This window comes from Equus przewalskii, chromosome 9, assembly GCF_037783145.1.
Source record: "Equus przewalskii isolate Varuska chromosome 9, EquPr2, whole genome shotgun sequence".
Classification (NCBI taxonomy): Eukaryota; Metazoa; Chordata; class Mammalia; order Perissodactyla; family Equidae; genus Equus; species Equus przewalskii.
The window spans coordinates 58,312,317-58,333,922 of NC_091839.1; the positions used below are offsets into that span (position 1 = coordinate 58,312,317).

Consider the following 21,606-nt stretch of genomic DNA (forward strand, 5'->3'; position numbering starts at 1 on the left):
CTTGACCCTGGGAATACAAGTAACTAAAACAGCCCTGCCTTCCAGGCTGGCACTGTGGCAAGGGAGGCAGATGGTAAAGACATGAGGTGCCGAAGGGGCCGATGAGTACCCTGGGAAGAAAAGAAAGCAGAGCGAGGGGAACAGCCAGTGTGGGGAAAAGTGCTGTTTCCTATAAGATAGTCTACATTTCTTGCATATGATCTAATATTATGTTTTCATGTCTCAAAGTCATAATTTTACAGCTATCAAAAGAGAAAGTATAGGAATTTGCTTTGAATTAAACTGACCTTATAGCAGACCTAGAAATGGTGGGGTTTTTTGTTTTTGTTTTTTAAATGAAAACTCTGGCACCAGTTGTTTTTTTCTCCTTTACCACTTTTCACTAAAATGAGACTTGGGTCAGGAGTGAGGTTAGTTGTCTTGATTCATTTATTCAACAAGTTCTATTAAGTCTGTAACACACACTATGTGCCACACATAGAAAGAGTAATAAATCATGGCTTTAGCTTTAAAGGCTCACAATGTAGTGGAAGATTATCAACTGATTAAAATATATTCCCAAATATTAAGGACAATGCATATTTCCATTGATAGGGAATTTTAAAAAATTTTCTTTAGTCAGCTTATTTTCTGGGTTTTTAAACAATATTTTTTAAAATACCTAATCATTAAAAATTGTTTTGTGTCCTTTTCCTTTTTTCCTCCTGAGAACAGAAAGAATCTCCAGTGTGCCGTGTGTGACAGTTTCTGAGGCTCCCACAACAGAGATTCACAGACCTGAACGTGCACACAGATCCCCTGGGGGGCTTGTTAAAATGCAGATTCTGATTCACTCGAGCTGGGTGGGGCCCAAGATTCTGCATTTTTAATACACGCCCTGGTGACACCAAGACTGACCTGTCTGAGGAGCAGACTCCTTAGTTGCAAAATGGGGATGACAACACCTAATTTGCAGGGTTGCTCTGAAATAACATGCGAAGGGCCCAGAGCAGGGGGGCAGGCAGAAGCTGCTCCACGGGTAATGCTCCCGTCCCCTGCCCCTCCAGCGTGGGGTCACCTTGTTCTTCTGGGTATGTCCTACAGGGGACAGCATAGTGCCTGCCACACCATGGGAGCACAGGCAGATTTGCAGCTCCAACACAGAAGGAAGCCTTAAAAAATATGTCTGGCACATTCCATTATCTTATTTTTAAAACTAAATGAAAACTCCTTAATAAACAATATTGGAGATAATTTTAAAGATACTTTTTAATGATAAAATAGTGACCCATATGCCATCCTTTTCACACAGGTATACTTATTTGTTCAGATGACCTCATTCCTACAAAGACATTCTACACTCTTGCAATGAGTGCATGTAATATTTCCATCTTACAGTGGATTATAAATGTCTTTCTTTTTAAATATAGTGTTCACAGTTGTGGTTTTTGTGACTGCTTAAAATGAATAGTATTGATGTTCCACAATTTATTAAACTCTTCCCTAATATTGGACATTTAGGATTTTTTTTTATTTTTAATTTTACTACTTTAGATAAACGTGCAGCTGATTTAGACCATTTGATTCAGTTAGTCCTCCTATACTATGGCTTTTAAAAAAGTATACTTTCTTATTACCCCTATGTTTAATCTACTTGAATATTTTTGTATGATTTAGAAAGTAATTTTAAACTTTGAACATTATCTCAAAGCATTCCAGAAATAGCCTTAAAAATAAATATATATGTATTATCTAATCAAAGAATATTACTTTTTAATTTTCTTTTATGCAGATAATAAAGAGAATCATTCTGTCCCCCTTTCTTTTTTTCCCTTCACCTCCCCTGTGAATTCCTAAGTTAGTTTTATCTGAAATTTTGGTATCCATCTTCTTTCACTTTTCTCTTGTAAAAGTTACTCTATTGATTAAATTTATCAACATCATTCACCCTTTTTGTCTCATATACTCTTTGAAAAGTAACTAGTAATCTTACATATGGGACTTTATGCAGCAAGAAATAATTGCTTACATTAAAATGTGCTCGCTGTAAAGATCCTTTGTGTTGTATTTACTGTAAATGAGTTAACTAGATACCATAGTGGGCAAATATGTGACCTACACCTTTCAGAGTTGATTTCTTTAGAACTTTCCTTTATGTTTTAAAAGGCTCTTGCTGCCCTTTTAAAATTAAATGTTTATGTTAAAAAAATTATGCCATGTCTTTGTTTCCCTCTACAATAGAAATGTAAGTGTTTTCTTTCTCTGCAGCTTAAAGTGAGTAGAAAGAATCTTCTTAATGTCTGCAAACTTATATTTAAAATTAGCAGGAGTGAGAAGAATGATTCTCTGATTCAAAATGACAACATTCTGGGTGAGTACAATTCAGTGCAAACGCACTTAAGTATGAAAGAAAAGCCTGGAAAACAAAGTTATAGTTAAAGCTAGCTGGAATATGCAGGAGTTATGTGATGCCTGTCTTTGCTCTGTCCTTCTCTGTGTTCCCTTTAATGGATCCTATGGGGACTGAAGGATAGTCTGCCTTTTTTTTTTTTTAATGCCTGTAGTAACATTATGTGACTTTACAAAGTGTTCCCTATTTTAAAACACATTTAATAGTACTTGACATAAGTGAAATTTTTGGTCTTTTGATGTAGGAGGAATAGCTAAAGCTGGAAAGCCATATGTAACTGTTGTTGAAATGTGACATCAAAGTGTCTCAAACATGTAGGTAGAGAAATTTTATTACATTCTAAATATCTAGCTAATAATGACTAATTCTTGATATTCCCTTGAACAATTAAGACGCTTAAATCATTACCTAAATAGGAATCTTTTATGAACTAGTATGGCTGATCTAAGGGAGGTCAAGGAAAATACTTTGAGTCTTCTTCTTGCAAATAGGATAAATGATCTCTTATATATATATATATTTTTTACCACAGCAGACAGGGACAAAGCCAGTACTGAAAGAAATATCTAGCACTGAATCAGCTGATTGAGAATTATAGACTAAAAACAAAGGAAGATTCTGACAAATGGTCATATTGACATTCATGAAGTTAAATGTGAGATAGGCATGGTTAACCTTATCAGAGTTGCCTGGATTACTCCTAAAATCTAGCAATTGTATGTTACTTTGATGGATGTTTTTAAGTTGCCTAGGGAAAGGGTCAATGTTATATTCCAAGTATTCCTTTCTCTGGCAATTGAGATTTTTTAGAAAACCCTATCTAGGGCCGGCCCAGTGGCACAGTGGTTAAGTTTTCACGTTCTGCTTCTCGGTAGCCCTGGGTTCACCGGTTCGGATCCCAGGTGCAGACATGGCACCGCTTGTCAAGCCATGCTGTGGCAGGCGTCCCATGTATAAAGTAGAGGAAGATGGGCATGGATGTTAGCTCAGGGCCAGTCTTCCTCAGCAAAAGGAGGAGGATTGGTGGCAGATGTTAGTTTAGGGCTAATCTTCCTCAAAAAAATAAAAAGAAAAGCCTATCTTGATTAATTTCCCATTCATACAGCAACGAGTATATTCTTAATGGTTTTTTTGAAGTTTAACTCTTAAATTGCTTTAATTATTAGTTATTCTATAATAGCTCAAAATATTTGTAACCAAAAATAAAGGTTGGTAAATATTAGTAAGAGGTAAGGAATGGCATTTAATTAAAAGAACACTTTCTTATTTATATATTAAATTTCCCATCCTTTTGCTGTCATTATCATCATAGACACTTGTCTTAGCTAAAAGGAAGCTTTCCTCTTGTACCATATGAGAATCCCTAACAAGCATTTGAATGTAGGTTATGACTAACATTTTACAAATTGTATTTGCTGTTCACATGCAAGTGCTTTAATATCTCTCTCTCCAGCTCTTATACTCATACATTTGTAATAATTCATCTTTCTGACAGAATCATTACTGGAGGTGCTGGGAAAGGAAGACCTACAAACTAACACCGAAGCTTTTTTATACTGTATGGGGACTCTCAAATTCATTTCTGGAAATCCAGGATTTCTTAATGAAATGATCAGCAAAGGCACTGTGGAAATATTGATAAATTTGATAAAGCAAATAAATGAGAACACCAAGAAATGTGGTACATGCTTGCCTAATTCAGGCCACTTGTTAGTCCAAGTAAGTACTTTACTTGAAAAGGTTAGATATGTAAGATTAGCTTTCATGTTACCTAATACCAGTTACCTGCCAGGTGGATGTAACAGGGAACAGGTGGTCTGTTACCTACGGCCAAGAAGGGGTGCCCTGCCTCAGGGATCACAGGCAGCAGCCACTGCCCCACCTCCACCCCGTGTGTGCCCATTTCCCGTGGAAAGGCTATTCCATGGCTTTTCACAGAGCAGCTCTCCACATGCTTGTGGACATTCATTTCCACTCCCCTGCAGAGAAAGCCTGGAAGAATGAAAAAGTAGCACGTCTCTGCAGAACAATTGCATGTTATAATCAGAATTTTAACAGGCAGAGCTTTAGCCTTTAGAGCATTGAAGACGGCCCTAGCCTAGAGATGGTTCACGATAATGGGGAGCTAATGTCACGAATCTTGTATCTACAATAAAAAACAGCAGTTAATGATACTGAGCGGACAGTCATGGAGTGGGTGTGTAGAGGACACGTGAGCCTGTGACTATAGGAACAGAGGTCACAGCACTGGCTACATTTACTATGACCAGGGCAGGAAGAAAAAATGAGTCACGTGTTAGAGTTTTATTACTTCTTCTCTGGCAGATTGAATTTCATAGTTAAATTATTTTCATTGGAGCTGCCTCAGCTCTCATATTCTTTTTTTAGATGAGATTTTACTCTTTAATAGCGTTTGTATGTCAGATAATAGCATCTTTCGTGTAATAATTCATGAGATTTGAAATGTGCTTGTCAGTTAATGAGGATTGATTGAGCACTCGGAGTGCTTGAAACCTTTGGGAAAGTGTGTGAAAAATTAGATTTGGGTCCCACCTTAAAGATGCTTAAAGTGTTTGTGATGATTATGAATTTTGGGCTTTGTGGTCTGTCTCCATTTTGAAAAAAGATTATGGAAACCTCTTTTAGTCGTGACTGATTAAAAATTCTACTGGATGTGCCATCCTCTGGCTAGGAAGTCTTAGAAACATTATTTTCACGCTGCCCGTGTTATTGAGTTATTCAGATTTTTCCCTCAATGAAATAGTTATTTGGGTTACATATTGGGTTACATATTCTATTTCCTTATTAAAATGCAGAAAAGTATAAGGAAGAGTGTAAAAATCACCTGAAATATTTCACCCTGAGATAACACACCTCCAACATTTTAGTAACCATTCCTCCATGTATTTTTTATGCATACATATATTTACATGTGCATAATTTTATATGATTCTTGCTTTTGATCATGGAGCCTCTTATTTTTAATCGTTGTTTTAGCTTGTTTTCCATCACCTGCTTTCCTTGTTTCTCCTTCTGGTCCACCCCGTTAGCCAGCGTTGTTCTCACTGGTGCCCTCAGCACCTCTGTGCACTCGTAGGTATTCAAAATGGGATATTCTATGCAATTCTCTTTTCTCGTTTAACAGTACATAGTAAAAACCTCTTGAGTCAACTCTGTAGTTTTATTTTGTTCCTTTTAATGGCAGCATAATATTCTGTGACAAGGATATACCTCCAATTCTCAATCATTCTCCTATTGAGATATCCACTCTGTTTTTAATTTTATGCAACAGCTTCTAGAATTCTTGTCTGACTTAAAAAGCTCTTTCCAACCCATTTTATATTGTATATTTATATATATATATGATTTATAAATTTAAATCTGACTTTTAAATACATAAATTTATTTATATTTATTATTCATTTATATGTAATATATAAATATATATAATGTATACATAAAGTATAAATAAAATCAGTTGGTATAAAGGAGCAATGAGTACTATTGTGACCAAAAATATATCAAATCAAGAACTAGGACCTCTGATATGCCAGTGAGTACAGCGCGCTGCCTGCTATGTTCCTCTTTTCTTTCCCCTTTGCTTGAGCATCCTCAGGTGCAAACTGACTCACTAGGTCAGATGCCCTTCCTTTCCTGACATCCGTGCCTCCTTCTGGAGTGCTGTGGTGCGGGGCACTGTGTAGCTTCCTCCTCGCTGCCCACCGCTGCTCACCAGGCTCTGTCATCATCTGCAAAGCCTTCTCTCACTCTGCCTAGGCTCTGGTGTGGGTGGGGCTTACACGGCCTGAGGCTGCTCCCTGGAGCACAGGCAGCATCCCACATCCAGGGAGCCCATTATTGGCACCACCTGAGAACGTGCTCCCGCTGTGGTCCTCAAGCGCCATTGGCATCAACTATAGAATGTCACTATGTGTGTGTGTTTACAGATTTGGGGAGGAAGGAGATATTGTTTTAGGCTATTTCATTTGCAGAATTCCCTGAACTAGACATTCCCTCATATTTGATTAAAACAAAGAAAAGCTGTTTTGTATCATATGAATGATGAAATGTAAGCAACACGACTTCACTACAAGAGCTGATGAAAATCTCTACTCTTGTGAGTGTGTAGTGCTGGCTGGTTTACACTAGCCGGCTTGTGTGTAAATTCAGCCAAACAGATCTGGCCATGTGCAGAACAGTTTGTTTACACCAGCTTTCAGAACCTGGTAACTCTGGCTCATGAGGCATTTTTTCTTTTTCTTTTTTTTTTTTGTTGAGGAAGATTAGCCCTGAGCTAACATCTGCTATCACGCCTCCTCTTTTTTTTTTTTTTTTTGCTGAGGAAGACTGGCCTTTTGCTAACATCCAGGCCCACCTTCCTCTACTTTATATGTGGTGTGCCTACCACCACATGGCTTGACAAGCAGTGTGTAGATCTGCACCCGGGATCTAAACTGGTGAACCCCAGGCTGCCGAAGCGGAATGTGCAAACTTAACTGCTGTGCCACCGGCCTGGTCCCCAAGGCATTTTTTTTTTTAAATATATTTTATTTATTTAATTTAATTTTTTTTTTTCCCTTTTTCTCCCCAAAGCCCCCCGGTACATAGTTGTGTATTCTTCGTTGTGGGTCCTTCTAGTTGTGGCATGTGGGATGCCGCCTCAGCGTGGTTTGATGAGCAGTGCCGTGTCCGCGCCCAGGATTCGAACCAACGAAACACTGGGCCGCCTGCAGCGGAGCGCGTGAACTTAACCACTCGGCCACGGGGCCAGCCCCCCCCCCGCAAGGCATTTTTTTAAAGCAACTTTGTTCAATTGAAAAAAGATTACTTATGGCTGTACTAATAAAGTAATGTCTGTAAACCAGAGAGAACACGGCAAAGCAAAAAAGATAAAGGCAGGCAACATCGGACAGCTGTGACTTCCTCTCACTTCTGCCTGTGAGATACCTAATAGCATCTTGAGACAGTTGAGGGGATGATGGTTGATGCTCAGAGGAACTGAGGGGCCACCACCTGTGTGCCAAGTGGAAGTATTAACACTCCCAGTCAGGCAAAACCTGGAGAACCTCAGTAGCTTTCGCTCACTTCGTAGGGACCTCCTATTATAAAGCTTGGTATGTTCTAGCATCGGGCACAGTGCTCGAGTCATCCTATTTCCCTAAAGCCGCCTGTTGGAGGCCATCGAATGAGTGGAAAACAGCTGCGGCTGGACCCTGACGGTTGTGTAGGATTGAGGAAACTGGCAGAAAGGGAGAAGGTGTGTTTTGGGATGCTGAAGAGGTGGGTCTGTCCAGAGTAGAGAGCTTCTCTGGGGGAGGCCTGGGAGGTGAGATCAGAGGCTACGGTCACGGGGCTCGACCTCCAGGCTGTGAGTGCGGACTTGGAGCAACAGGGAGCAGATGGAGGTCAGAGTGTGGAGAAGAGGAGATGAGCTCAGAGTGGCAGAAAGATGAATGTGTGCAAGATATTAAACTGATAAAGACCAAAAAGATGAAAAGTGATGAGAGGAGAACGTGTCAGTGGTATGGACAGATTGGAGGGTAAGATTTCACTTGCAGTAGCCCCAACTCAGAGGCGTTGCTGCAGCTCCTAGATTTTAGACTGATTATAATGGAGCCAAAGGAATGAGATCAAGGAATGGGTGTGAGAGAAAAGCTCCTCCACAGTCCGTGCGCTGAGGTTGCTTACTGGGAAAAATACTGAAGCGTAGAGATTTTGAAGGTTTTCTTTGTGTTCTTTCTTACGTATACGTACCTGCATACATATATATTTATCACTACGTGGCTGAAATCAAGAGACACTGATTTCACAAGTGTTTGTGGAGTGGCTACTCTGTGCTAGGCATGTTCTGGGTGGTGAGTAAGACAGTGGAGGACAAGATGGCTGCCAGGAGGGGCCTACGTGTTGGTGATCCCTGTGCCCAGATAAGACTATTCTGCCTTATTCTTCTACAAAAGCATGGTGCTTCCACATGTTCGATGCTGCATTCACTTCTGCCTGTGAGATACCTAATAGCATCTTGAGACTGTTGAGGGGATGATGGTTGATGCTCAGAGGAACTGAGGGGCCACCACCTGTGTGCCAAGTGGAAGTATTAACACTCCCAGTCTGGCAAAACTGGAGACGTGAGTTTGTCTGTAAAATTGGAAGAGTAAAGAAGGTTAATTGTGCATTCACTAAATTCCAGAATACTAGAATTTGGGGAAATCTCCCTAAAACTTGGAAAAAGAGAAATATAGGCCGGCTCACAGGCAAGGCCTTCTAAATACCAGAAGCAAATTGCATCGCCCAAGGGGGTGACACAGACAGAAATAGGGATTTGTCAGTGTTGATCTAGAATAGATTATCAGGAGATGTTAGGGTTCATCTCTGACTTTTAAAGGCCGACAGTCAGGAAGCCATAACAGGAGTGAGAAAAATTGCTGGAGACACCTCCATCAGAAAGTCTGTGTGGTCTCCATGATGCCCCCTTTCTGAGGAATGGAGAAGAGACTTCTGTATACATCATTATCACAAATAAGCCCAAATTTCCCTGGTGTCTCATTTGTCCTCTTGTGTCTTGAGAATATCGTGTACAAAGCTGCTTTACTGTAATTGAAGAAAAGTTCAAGGTACTCACATTTACAGTTAGATAATTTATAGGTATATAATACAACTACTAGAACCCAGATTGACTTGAGCTAACGTTCCTATGTTTTTGATTCCTTTGTATGTCCAACCGTTTTTCTTTACAGCCTAACCCATTTGATTCTGAGTTCAATCCTTAGAGAAATATATTCTTTCCCTGCTTCAGATATAACATTTTTGAAGTTGAAACTGTTGTGCAGCGCCCCAGAAAACGTGGTTTCCTTTCCCTCCCCTCCTCCTGCACCTCTTTCATTTCTCCGGCTTCTAAGCCTGCAAGCATCTCCCCAGTGGGTCCTTCAAATCCTAATCTTCCCCACTCCTTGCTCAGTGCACGTCCAGTGTCATGTTCTTTCTTTTTCTAAATGGAAGTTTCTCAGTAAGATTGGTCCCCCACCCCTTGTCAACCTCTGCTCTGTTCCTTTGCTTTGGCTCTAAGGTTGGGGAGAAGGAAGCTGAACTAAACAAAGAGAGATGACTCAGACATTTTGAGCCTGCATGCTTCAGAAAATTATAATATTAGTTTTAGAAAGTAGAGAGGTACAGGAACTGATTTGGTGAGAGGAGGGAGGGAAATGATGTAATTGGCCTTAATGTAAAACTTTAAGGTGCCAGCAGAATGGCCTAGTGGGACTGTCCAGTAGGCAATTGGAAATATGAACTCATGCTCAGCAGAGAAAGTAAAGCCCAAAAGGGAGATCTGGGGTCATCTACACGGAGGGGTGGTCGTTGAAGTCAAGAAAGACAGCGAACTTCCTCAAGGGGAGAGTGTAGAAAGAGAAGGGAGGAGGGCTGAGGACAGATTCTGCAAAATGGTCAAATTTGTGGCGTGGAAGAGAAAAAGAAGTGACCAGAAAGTGAAGGAAGGACAATCGACAGAGAATAGAGATTTTGAAGGCAAAGATTGATCAGCTTTGGCAAATGCTGCGGAGAGAGCACCAGCGAGAGACGACTTCTGCTACTTTGTATGGAGCAGTTGGATTGGCAGGAGGGGTGGGGTCATGCAACGAGCCGTTCATGCTCCCGCTACATCTTACATGGTTTCTTTATCTCTGTATTTTTAAACTAAACATGTTTTGATGTAGTTGATTTTTTTTTTTTTTTTTACAATTCTAAGCCCTAAACTCCCCACTTTGGCTGATCTAAGTTCATTCCTATGAATACAGAAGTATTCCGCTCCTCCCCTGCCACGTGATACCAGTGTCTTCAAGAGCCCTGATGGTCCATTTGGCTTTGTACCCCATTGTCGGGACAGGGCTCAGTGTTCTGACAAAAGCATACAGCCATGTAACCCACGCCCCCATCAAGATGCAGAAGATTTCTGTCACTTCCCACCTCTTCCCAGTTAATTCCTACTCTCCTACCCGCAAAGGGAACCATTTTTCGGATCCCTTTCACCATAGATAAGCTCTGCCTGTTCTAGAATTTAATATAAACGGTTTATACAGTGTGTACTTTCTGGTGTCTGGCTTTTTTTTAATATAAATTTTTATTCTGAACTAAGAACGGATTCACAAGATGTTGCAAAAATAGTATACAGAGGTCCTGTGTACCCACCACCCAGCTTCTCCCAAAGGCCACATGTACATAACCATAGTACGTTATTAAAACTGGGAAATCGATACGGGCACAATACAGTTGGCTAGAGTACTATACCTGGCTTATTTTGCTTATTAGCCTATCATTTTCAAGATTAGATGAAGTTTTTTGTCGCAAGCTTTGGTATTGGTCATTAGGCTTGCTAGTTTTTTAATGATTTGTTAGTGGGACAGGGACAGCAATTTTCTACTTATGAGGCTTCCTTCCTGAAAGGAATACCCAGCAGTATAACTAACCACTCACTCACCCAACTGGCCTGAGAGAACAGGCAGCGCCCACTCTTCCCTTTCTTGGAAAGGGGCTGCATTTAGGCAACTCACGTTCACCTTGGATCCTCCAGGGACAGCCCATCCGAAGATTTAGGGAGACTCAGAGAACTCACACATGGAATGCCTTGGGTTTTGAACTTGGAAACAAGAGAGACTGAGGCGGATGGACCGGGGAGAAGGTTATCACCATGGTTGGAGGATGTAGTTTATAGCTGAGGCAGGCATCTTTTTAATCCCAACCCCCCAAATTCGATTTGCCCACCCAGTCACAGGCCACGCCTGGTCCTCGAGGAACAGAGAACACCTTGTGCTCACCGATCAGGAAGTGAGGGGTGGAGCGTGGCCGGGAGTATTATGCAAAAGGATACCTCCTCACAAGGAAGGAACATCAAGAATGGGAAATGAGTATCCCTTTGCCTCCTGTTTCTGGGGAGAACCATTTGCTTTGCAATTGCTGTCCTATCTCCTTAGCCTCATCTCTTCATTGTAGATGCATTAGTTGTGGCAATGAAGAAATGTCACTAACTTTAACATGTAATTGTGAAAAATTAGAGTTATTACTTAGCAGTTCTTAAGACAGTATCTTTTTCAGACTCATTTTCCTTCTTTTACCACAATGGCATTCTATTTAGCTCATCTGATGTTCAAAATTTCAACTATACTGATACATGTAATAGCCACAACTAGAAGAATGGGCTACCTACTCATTTTACCAAGGTAACTGACATAGAGGCAGTCAGTGGAAAATCAATAATAAACATAGGCAAAGGTTAAATACCATCTCAAGGTAGGGTGTTGGGGGTTCGAGGAGGAGAGAACCATTTCCTGCTGCTATGTGACACCCATGATGTAGGAATGTGCCAAATAGGCGCCATAGCCAGCCACCAGCACTATCAAAGATTGCGAATTAATATTACTTTCATATGCATATATCTTAACTCCAGTGAAATGCTTAGGAATTTTTGGTACTAATGGTTTCATGTGTATAGTGGCATCTTGCTGTTGGTCTCTTTTGTTTCAGCCAGAACTGTATTAATCACATATGAGACAATATGAAACTTCTTGGGTTACCACATAGGCTCTGGTTTTGGCATATACGTGGTCACCCTTGGGCACAAATCCAAAAAATGAATGTGCTTTTATTAATAGAGGGAGATGGTTTTGCTGAGGTTGGAAAATGGTGTGGCTTTGGTCTTAAATCATTTGACACTGTTTGCGGTCTCTGGCGGCTGTGTTTATTCTTTCACATCATCAGCGGGAAGTGAACCATTTTTGCAGTTGGCAGTTGAGTTGAGATAAAGCTCAAGGGATTTTGGTTATGGATATTCCAGATGATTGAGAAATAAAATGACTGCTTTTAGAGACAGCCAAATGGAGTGGGGGAGACAGCAGACAAGGAGAAAGAGCCCAGGACGCCCACCTACTTGGGAGCTGGTGAGCTTCAGTTTCCTCATCTGAAAGGTGGGGCTCGTGGTACCTTTCCTGTCTGCCTCAAGGCCTTGGTTTGGGGAGCAAATGAGATCAAACTCATGAGACAGCTTTATAAACCATAAAGTAGCTGCTCAAATCCTTTTCATAATAGCATCCAGTGTATAAAAATAAATAAAACCGAATCTTGATGCTAATTTTGGTAGAGGGAGCATAATAACTTTCAAACTATTAATGGTACAGCTTTCAATTGCATTATGTTTCAAAGGTTTCTCTGAAAGCTGATTTTTCGAAATTGGGAAAATATTTCTCCCAGGAGAAGTGTCGTGATTGATGGGGAAGGTCCTGGGCTAGCCAAAGAGCCTGTTTAGCTTATGATGCTGGAGTTCTGTGCTGGGCTGTGAGCTACAAGCCCTTCTGATCTGGGCCTGCTCTGATGGCTGGATGCGTTTTAGGGCAGAATCTGGTGAGTTCCCTGGGGAGTGAGGACTCCGATGGAGGAAGAGTGCAAAGGGAAAAGAGAGGCTCATCCACTCAGGAAATGAGCAGTATGTGGAGGCTCAGGTGTCCCACTCAGCCCACCCACCTCAGTGCAGTAGAGAATGCGGGAAAAGTGGCCACGGCTGCCAGGCCTGTGTCATCATTCTGAAGTCCAGTGATCTAAATCACGAGGGCCTCAATACTTTGAGACAAAGATTTCTTGTGTTTGCTAAGGCTTTTCCACTAATTAATAGTTGAAACCATAATTTGAAATTGATCATTAAGTACCTATAACCGATTTGAAAAAATAGCTGTGAAATCTTTTGAATTCTAGTTTTGTTGTGCTAAAATGCTGTTTGAGCCTTTATAAATTATCTAATCACTTCTTAATATAATTTTTCCCTTTAAAATGGATCTCCCAGTATTGAATGCACAGTGAAAATTTTGAGTCCGAACCCATTCAATGTGAGATAAGACAGCTTTGCCAGACTAACCAGGCGTTTCACCTGGAGATTCTGATCGAGGGTGGGGCCCAGCACCTCAAGGAAATTAGGGAAACAGAGAAAAGAAGCTGGCTCAGAAAAAGTGAGCACCATACAGCTGTAGAGTGTAGTTCAGTCATTTTTCGGCAGTAAATTAGTAATCATAATCACTCCAGAATGTTTCTTCCTTGATATATACCAAAAATGTAGGTCCCCCCTTTTGTCCCAGACATCAACTAACAACTGCTAATAAGCAAGGACACTTAAATTTTATTAATTCTCTTTGAGGATTATCAATTCCATAGTCTCCTCCTTTTTCTGCTTCCCACTGGTTGCCTTCTGACTCAGTGTGTCTGTCCCAAGGGGCTGCACATGCGGAGATGGGGGAAAATAAGAATTGAAACTCATGTTTTTCAGTTTGCTATTTCTTAGTGAGATGACAGTTAAGAGTTTGGGAATTGTTCCAGTAAGTCCTTTAGAAGCTAAACAAGCATCTATGTATGCATCTAGCTTTTACTTCTTTTTTGGTCATAAAATATTTGAGATGGCTTAAGAGATTACATATGTTAAAATAGAAAAGTACGTATCTAACTAGAGTAGGGAATAACATAAATTAGAAAGTTAAGAAAGAGCCGGATGCATTTCTGCGGGCATAAATCTTGGACTTTGGTGAACCCTTGCTTTGGGGGCAGGCCCAGTGGGTGGGCTTTCCTGGGGGGGTGGAAAACAAAGGCTCTGTTGCAGAGTCCACAGCTCATTAATGATTTCCGCAAATATATCTCTGTTAAAAGTTGGAGCAAGGTTGCGAGTTAAGTGGGTTGACTTGGAATTTGCCTTGACTGTTACCACAGCATTTAGCTAGACTCTCCTCCCACTGATCTTTTTACATTTTTCCCAGAAAAAGCCACTTGTCTGTGCTCAGCAGTCAGCCCCACGCCCACCCTGCAGTGGGATCGGTGGCTCACTGCCAGTGTCTCAGAATGGGGGGCCTTCATTATTGCGTCTGCCTGGTGACCTCCTCCAGATCCTCCTCCCTCCCTCGGGTTAAGGTTTAAGCTCCAGTTTACCACCAGGCCTCTGCTAATCCTTGGCACTTTCTTGCCAAAAGCTTCTTAAAGGGATAGAGCCTTTTCTGGCTCCCTTGTCCCTTCATCTCCTGCTTCCCTTCTTTCTCCTCCTCATGTCCTCTCTCTCCCCTTCTCCTTCTGTTTCGTCCAGTCAGCTTTTTATCGGCATATTTATTGTCCTCCAAATATAACGAGGATTAAAGACAAATTATACACTAGAGAAGCTCACAGTGAGAGAGAAGGTACACAAAACAAGCGGTTATGATTATGCGATGGGTGTGATACAGACGTGAACAGGATGATTTGTTAACTTGGAAGAGGAAGTGATCAACCACTGAAAAGTCTTTGAAGAGAAGTGAGCCTGAGCTGGGTCCAGAAAAACAGGCAGATGACTGAGTTGGAGAAGGGGTGGAGGAGCTTGATGGATGAGGGCATTCTGGGCAGAGGAAATGGTTTCAAAGGCTTGGAATTGTGAAAGGACCAGGACATTGTGTGTGGTACAGAGTCTGAAAGATGGCCAGTGTGGTGGGGAGAGGGAAGGGAGCAAGGGAGGTGAAGGAGATGAGCCTAGTGGGGTAAACTATATTTTAGAGAGTAAAGAGCCTTTAGGATGTGGATTTTGTCCGATAGGCCACCGGAAGTCAGAGGAAGTCTTTTATCAGGGGAGTTGGGCTTTGAGATGCTGCCTTGGGTAGCAGCGAGCTGCTGTGGGGAGATGAATGGGACAGGAGAGAGACTGTGGAAGGAGTCCGTGCAGGGGGCTGTAGAGTTTGGGAAAGAGACGAAGCAGGCTTAAGCTGAACCAGCAACCCTAGTGATGGAAAGAAGTAGGAAGGATGACTAGTCAGATGTGAGAAGAGAAAGAGGAGAGGAGCTAGGGGCCTAAGAAGGAGCTGCTGTTATGAATGAAATAGAGCAGGGAGTACACAGGGCACCAGTCTCCCTCCAGAAAACACGTTTTTCTTTCATCCATTATTTTTTATTCCTCTATTCTTTTAAAATCATCTTAAAATACTACCTCAGAAGTATTGCCTGATTAATGCATGGTTTTCTGGTATCCTAACCTTTCTATTTACACCGTGTCTTTGTAGGTATTCATCCATCCATGCATTCCATCCACAAATGGTTATTGAAGACCCATTGTGTACCAGGCACTGGATTTGGGCCTGGGGGCACTGTGGTGAAAAGACAAAATATATGCTGTCAGTGAAGCTTCTAGTATAGAGGAGTAGACAGACAACAAAACATAACATTAAATAACCCAGCATTAAGTAGTGGGTAGGGCGTATGTGCTATGCAATGAAGTTTGAGGCGTTGGCAAGAATCAGATCATACAGGGCCTCGGAGACCATGCTCAGGAAACAGAGTCTCATCCTAGGAGCAAAGGACAAAAAGCCAATAGGGTTTAGGGTGACAGAAAGCAGAAATGCAGGGTTCCGGGATGTCTCTGAAGTTTGGGGCTTGAGCACCTGGGTTGATGGTGGCATCATATGTTGAGTGTTGCTGTGTATTTTTCAAGTGCGCGGTATGTGTTTCACATGTTATTCTACCAGTATCACAACTGACAAATTTGCAAATATTTGAGGTATCCTATCTCACTCAACTATGTGCACTCCACACACGATATATGCACTAAATGGATGGGGATTTAAAAACCACAGGACGTGTGACATGTAAATGTGTGCTTCCACTCTTAATTTGGGCCATTGATAAAAGTTGCATTTTTGGGGCAAAAGAGTCTTAAACTATCTTAAGTTTTTCTATGAGGTGAGCAAAAGGGTTGAGAGGGAGAAAAAACTGAAGTTGAAACAAGAAAATAAAAGCTCTTAAGAGGGGGCTAGCCCTGTGGCCTAGTGGTTAAGTTCAGCGTGCTCTGCTTCAGCAGCCTGGGTTTGCAGATTTGGATCCTGGGCGTGGACCTACACCACTTATCAGACATGCTGTGGCAGCAACCCACATATAAAATAGAGGGAGGTTGGCATAGATGTTAGCTCAGGGCAAATCTTCCTCAGCAAAAAAAAAAAAAAAAAAGGCAGCTCCTAAGAAAACTCCTGTCCCTTCTTACTGACAACGTGCCCTGCTAGAGGTTAGATGTGGGCAACCAGAAGATGACTGTATATGGAGATGCCCAATCTGTGAAGCTTTGGGGACCAGAGAAAAGGAACTGTTCGTGTGCACAATGGGTGAATGGGTGTTCCACAGTCTCCCACGGTCCCTGTCTGCCTGGGATCAGATGAAGACTCACATGGGCATCTGTGCTCTTTGGTGTCCGAGTCGGAAAGCTGGTGAGTCATCCTTGGATTGATGTGAACCAGAAGCCCTCGAGTGCCTGGGCTGTCTCTGAAGAGGCAGAACAGGTAGAACCAGGGTCAGATGATGAGAATTTTCCATTTTATGGTGGTGATGGCCTGGAATGCCTAGCATGTTTTATTAGCCTTCACAGAGGACCCATTGCTTCGCCTAGGAGACTACGTTGCAGATCCGCGGTTAAGTGGAATGCTCATGCAGCTGGTTTCCCTCCAGTGTTTCAGACACTCAAGCTTTCAGGGAAAAGTGTACTGAATTGTTGTATAACTGATTTGACTGCAAAAGACTTGTACACATTTATTTGAAACATTATTTCTACTTTCTCTGCTTTCAAGGTGGTCAGCTTTATTTTAAAATCTTTTTTTTTTTTTTTTCCGAGGAAGATTAGCCCTGAGCTAACATCTGCCAATGCTCCTCTTTTTTTCTGAAGAAGACTGGCCCTGAGTATTGCTGTTGTTACAAAGGAAAACTAGTCAAAGACACATGCAAATTTGCTTTATATTTACATATTGGCTGCACAGTGTACAAAAACATTGTTCCATATTTTCCATTTGATACACACAGCCACCCTGCCAGGCGAGCAGAGATTGTAACTCCCTTTTCACAGATGAGGAAATGGGAAAGTTGAGCAATGGGTGAATGCCTCAGTCACATAAGGAGGAAGGGGTTAGCGACTTGAATCTCCATCATTTGACTCCAAGGCCAGTGATCTCTCTTCTTTTGCAGTTTGGGTGTGAGGTCCCACAACCAATGTGGAGATGGGACGCTCGATTTTTGAGCTCCTCTTAGGTAATTGGCTCTGCTGCTGCCATGCACACATCTCATCTCATTGAATCCTCACAACTTGGAGGCAATTATCACCATCCCCACTTTATGATGAGAAAAATGCGCTCTGGGAGGTGAACTAACTAACCCAAGCTAGCGAGTGGTGGAGCTGAGATTTGACGAGGCCGTCCAACTCCAGAGTGACTCTCTTAACCAGGAGCCTGCCTGTACTATCCCACCAGGAAAGATCACACTGCATGTTAACATTCTTAGATAACGGCAACATTAGTTTTATGGATTTACCAAATTGTTCTCTTCTACACTTTTAGACAAAGACTAAAGTGGATAGCTTTCCTGAACATTTCTCACAAAATAAGATAAATTTGCAAGAAACCAATCCTTGCCTTGTGGAAAAGAATGAGACTAACAATCTTAAATATTCTTCGGCCACAGCGTTATTTAATGCTACCAATAAGAATGAAGAATGAAGGGCCAGCCTGGTTGTGTAGTAGTTGGGTTCATGCACTCTGCTTTGGCAGCCCAGGGTTTGTGGGTCCGGATCCTGGGCACAGACCTACACATCACTCATCAAGCCATGCTGTGGCAGCATCCCACGTACAAAATAGAGGAAGATTGGCACAGATGTTATCCCAAGGACAGTCTTCCTCACCAAAACAAAGAAAAAGAAAAAATGTGGAATGAGAAGTTTCTAATCTGTGGAACAGATGTGGCATGTCGCAGGGTCAATTGAAGATCTTATGACTGCTAACAAACGCAGATGATGATTTGTTTCACCCTGGGGTTTGGGTGTGCTAATTGCTTATTAACATGAATATTCCATTCTCTACCTTTGAACCAAGGTAGGCTTTCTTTATATTCATTTCTTGGTTTTCATTTCATGCTACATGTGCCTATGCCCATGTTCTCGGGTAGGAAATGCAAGGCAGGAGCTTGGTTTAGCTACTGACGTAATGAAACCTGTGGGATGAATTGAATTGTGCTGGTCTGATTACTGTTGCTGTATTTTCCAGCTTTAAAAAATGGTGTGAACATGCTTTTATCCTAGATGACTGCTACATTGAGAAACTTGATTGATTCGCCACTAGCAAGAAGTAAGTTACTGAGCATCAGTGCCCTTCCCCAGCTCTGCACGGCGATGGCACAGCACACGGGTGACAAGGATGTCTGCACCAATATTGCCAGAATATTCAGGTCCGTAGACTAGGAAAACCAAGTAGCCTTACCAAAATGCTAATGCTCAGATTTGTGGTTATCTTTCATATTTGTGGGTGTGACTGGCGAGGAATCCTGTTTTTGCTTTTTACTTCACCAAGAAGAAAAGGTAAGTCCAGTGGCCCAAGTTTAAAATAAATGAGTTAAACCAAGACTCCACTTCCTATGTATTTCTAATGTGATTCTAAACTCACTGATTGTAAGTTACTTTAACAAAGCTTGTGAGTTGTGAGTTATCCTAGTGTTTTTACAAAACAAACGAACCAATCTTCCTCTCAGCTTATTGGAGATAAAGAACTATGTCACAAACTATGGCAGACTTTCTGGTCCACTTGGAAGCAATACTGCAGGGTTTTAACTCAAAGAGGGGAGCATTGCTTAGAAAATCTGATCTGACTTAATTTGTAATCAGTTATTGTATTTCAGTTGTTTGACTGAACTTTAGCACACATATTGACTAGTCAAGTTGACGCTTACTGTACTCTGGAAATGATGACCATCTGAAGCCAGGTTGTCTCAAAGCAAGGTCTTGTTAAATTTCAGAACTGTCTTTAAATTATGCATTGATGTTCCTCCCTCACTGCTCTTTGCTGGTATTTTTTACATAATTATCCTTCTCAAAAGACCTGGGTGTTTCTTGAACTATAATATTGTAGTTGTTAAAAGAAATACGAACTTTCCTGAAGACTGATTGGTGATTGACCGCGGTATGAGGATGTGAGCCCAGATTTGACCTTTTAGCACCACGCTTTCCTGAGCTGTGTTCTGGGTACTTAATTGCTCCCATTGTGAAGCATCATAAAATCATAAAGAATTTATTTTTGTTTATGGTGGCATGTAGGGATCCAATTTAATTTTTTTTCCACGTGGATAGTCAATTGTCCCAGCACCTTTTATTGGATACACCCTCCTTTTTCATGCATTTTAAATGCCTGCTCAGTCATGCACAAGGCTCCATATACTTGTAGGTCTGTTTCTGGGCATTCTGTTCCGTCCATCCTTAGACCAGTACCACACTGATTTTAGTATTACAGATTTAATTTAAGTCTTGCTATAAGGTAAGATGAATCCCACAGAAGATCCAAATTCTTCTTTTCTTCTCCTTAAAAATTGGAGAATCAGCTAAGGTCCATGAGTTGGACTTTGGGGTTTTTCATGGAACTACGCTGAGAATGCAGAGTAATTGGGGTGGGCGTGGGGAGAATTGACATCTTTATGATATTGAGTGTTCTATCCATAAACATTTATAATATCTTCTTTTATGTCTTTCGATAAAATTTTGTAATTTTCTCCAAAAATATTTTGCACATCTTTTACTGGGTTTATTTCTTCATGGCTTTTGCTGCAATTATGAATATAATCTTTAAATAGTTATATTCTAAGAGGTTGTTGCTGGTGTATATGAATAATATTCATGTTTGCTTATTAGTCTTGTATTCAGGGATCTGGATGATCATTAGACAATGAACATTGTCCGTAGATTTTCTTGGATTTTCTATGCAAATTGTCTGCAAATAAGAATAACTTTTGGGTTTTTTTCAGTTCTTACAACTCTCCCTATTGTCCCCACCCCTTTCTTATTGCATTGCTTAGGATGTCCCATTCAAAGTTGTGTAAGTGTTGGGCTTGCTGCCTTTCTCTTGACTTTAAAGGAAATATTTTTGTAGTTTTACCAGTTAGAAATAATATTTGTTGTAGGTTTTTGTAGATACCCTTAAGAAGGTTAAGGAAGAATTTTGTCTCATTCATGGGATACTAAATTTTCTCAAATGCTAACCCTTAATCTATTTTGATTATGTGGATTTTCTTTTTTAATTCATTAATGTAGTAAATTGCATTAATAGATTTTCTGATGTTAAACCATAGTATATTGCTAGGTTTGGTTAACTAATATTTTGTTTAGGATTTTTCATCTGTGGTCATGTGTTAGATTGACTTGTACTTTTCCTTTCTCCTATTGTCCTTGCCTGGTTTTAGTGTCAAATTTATACCAGCCTCTTAAAATGATTTAGGAAGTATTCCCACTTTTTCTCTTTTCTAGAAGAATTTGTGAAAATTAAACTTATCTGTTTCTTGAAAAGTTTGTAGAACTTGCTTGAAAAGCTATTTTATCCTGGTGTGTGTGTGAATATTGTTGACTATTGATTTACTTTCTTTGACGGTTATATATCCAGTCATATTTCCAATTTCTACTTGGGCCAGTTTGCAAAAGTTATATTTTTTAGAAATTTGTCCATTTTATCTAAGTTTTCAAACAATATAAGGTTGTTCCAAATATTCTCTTATTCCTTTAATCTCTGTTTCATCTCTAATTATGTCCCCTTTTATTTCTTTTATTTATTTCACAAACACTTACATAGTGCCTACTACATACCAGGCAATATTCTGAGCACTTTCCAAATACTACTTCATTTACTCATTATAACAACTTTAAAAGGTAAGTACTATTACTGTTATCTTCATTTCACATATGAATAAATTGAGGCACAGAGAGGTTCAGCAGTTTTCCAACGGTCACATAGCTAGTAAATCATAGAGCTGCAATTCAAATCAGCTAGTCTGGCTCTAGCATCCATACATTTAACCACTGTGTTCCACTGCTTCTTTGTTGTTGATGTTGATGTTGATCCCTAATTTTGATTATTTATGATGTTTCTCTTTTTCTCTTGATCAGTCTTGCCAAAGGTTTGCCAATCTTGCCAGTTTTTGAAAGGAACCAACAGAGTTATTGGTCCTCTCTATTGTGTGTTTGTTTTCTATTTTATTCCTTCTGTTCTCATCCTCATTAATCCCTTTCTTTACTCCTCTGAATATATTATATTTTTCCTCTGTTTTAGTTAGAAACTCAATTCCTGTCTTTTCAGCCTCCTCAAGGCTATAAATTTTCCTCTAAATACTGCTTTAGCTGCATCTCCAAATTTGTTTTGTAGTATTTTTTTGTTATTATTCAAATCTAAGTGTCT

The 21,606-nt window shown here is 40.7% G+C and overlaps 1 protein-coding gene across 6 annotated transcripts in view; it reads left to right on the forward strand.

The window, feature by feature from the left end:
• ARMC2 (armadillo repeat containing 2) overlaps nucleotides 1-21,606 on the forward strand; it is a 98,003-nt gene that overhangs the window by 47,619 nt on the left and 28,778 nt on the right. For all 6 annotated transcript variants that reach the window (XM_008520591.2, XM_008520610.2, XM_008520600.2 and 3 more), the window contains exons 9-11: nucleotides 2,248-2,350; nucleotides 3,885-4,108; nucleotides 18,477-18,622. In XM_008520591.2, the coding sequence (XP_008518813.2) occupies nucleotides 2,248-2,350; nucleotides 3,885-4,108; nucleotides 18,477-18,622 (473 nt within the window). The remainder of the gene's footprint in view (nucleotides 1-2,247; nucleotides 2,351-3,884; nucleotides 4,109-18,476; nucleotides 18,623-21,606) is intronic.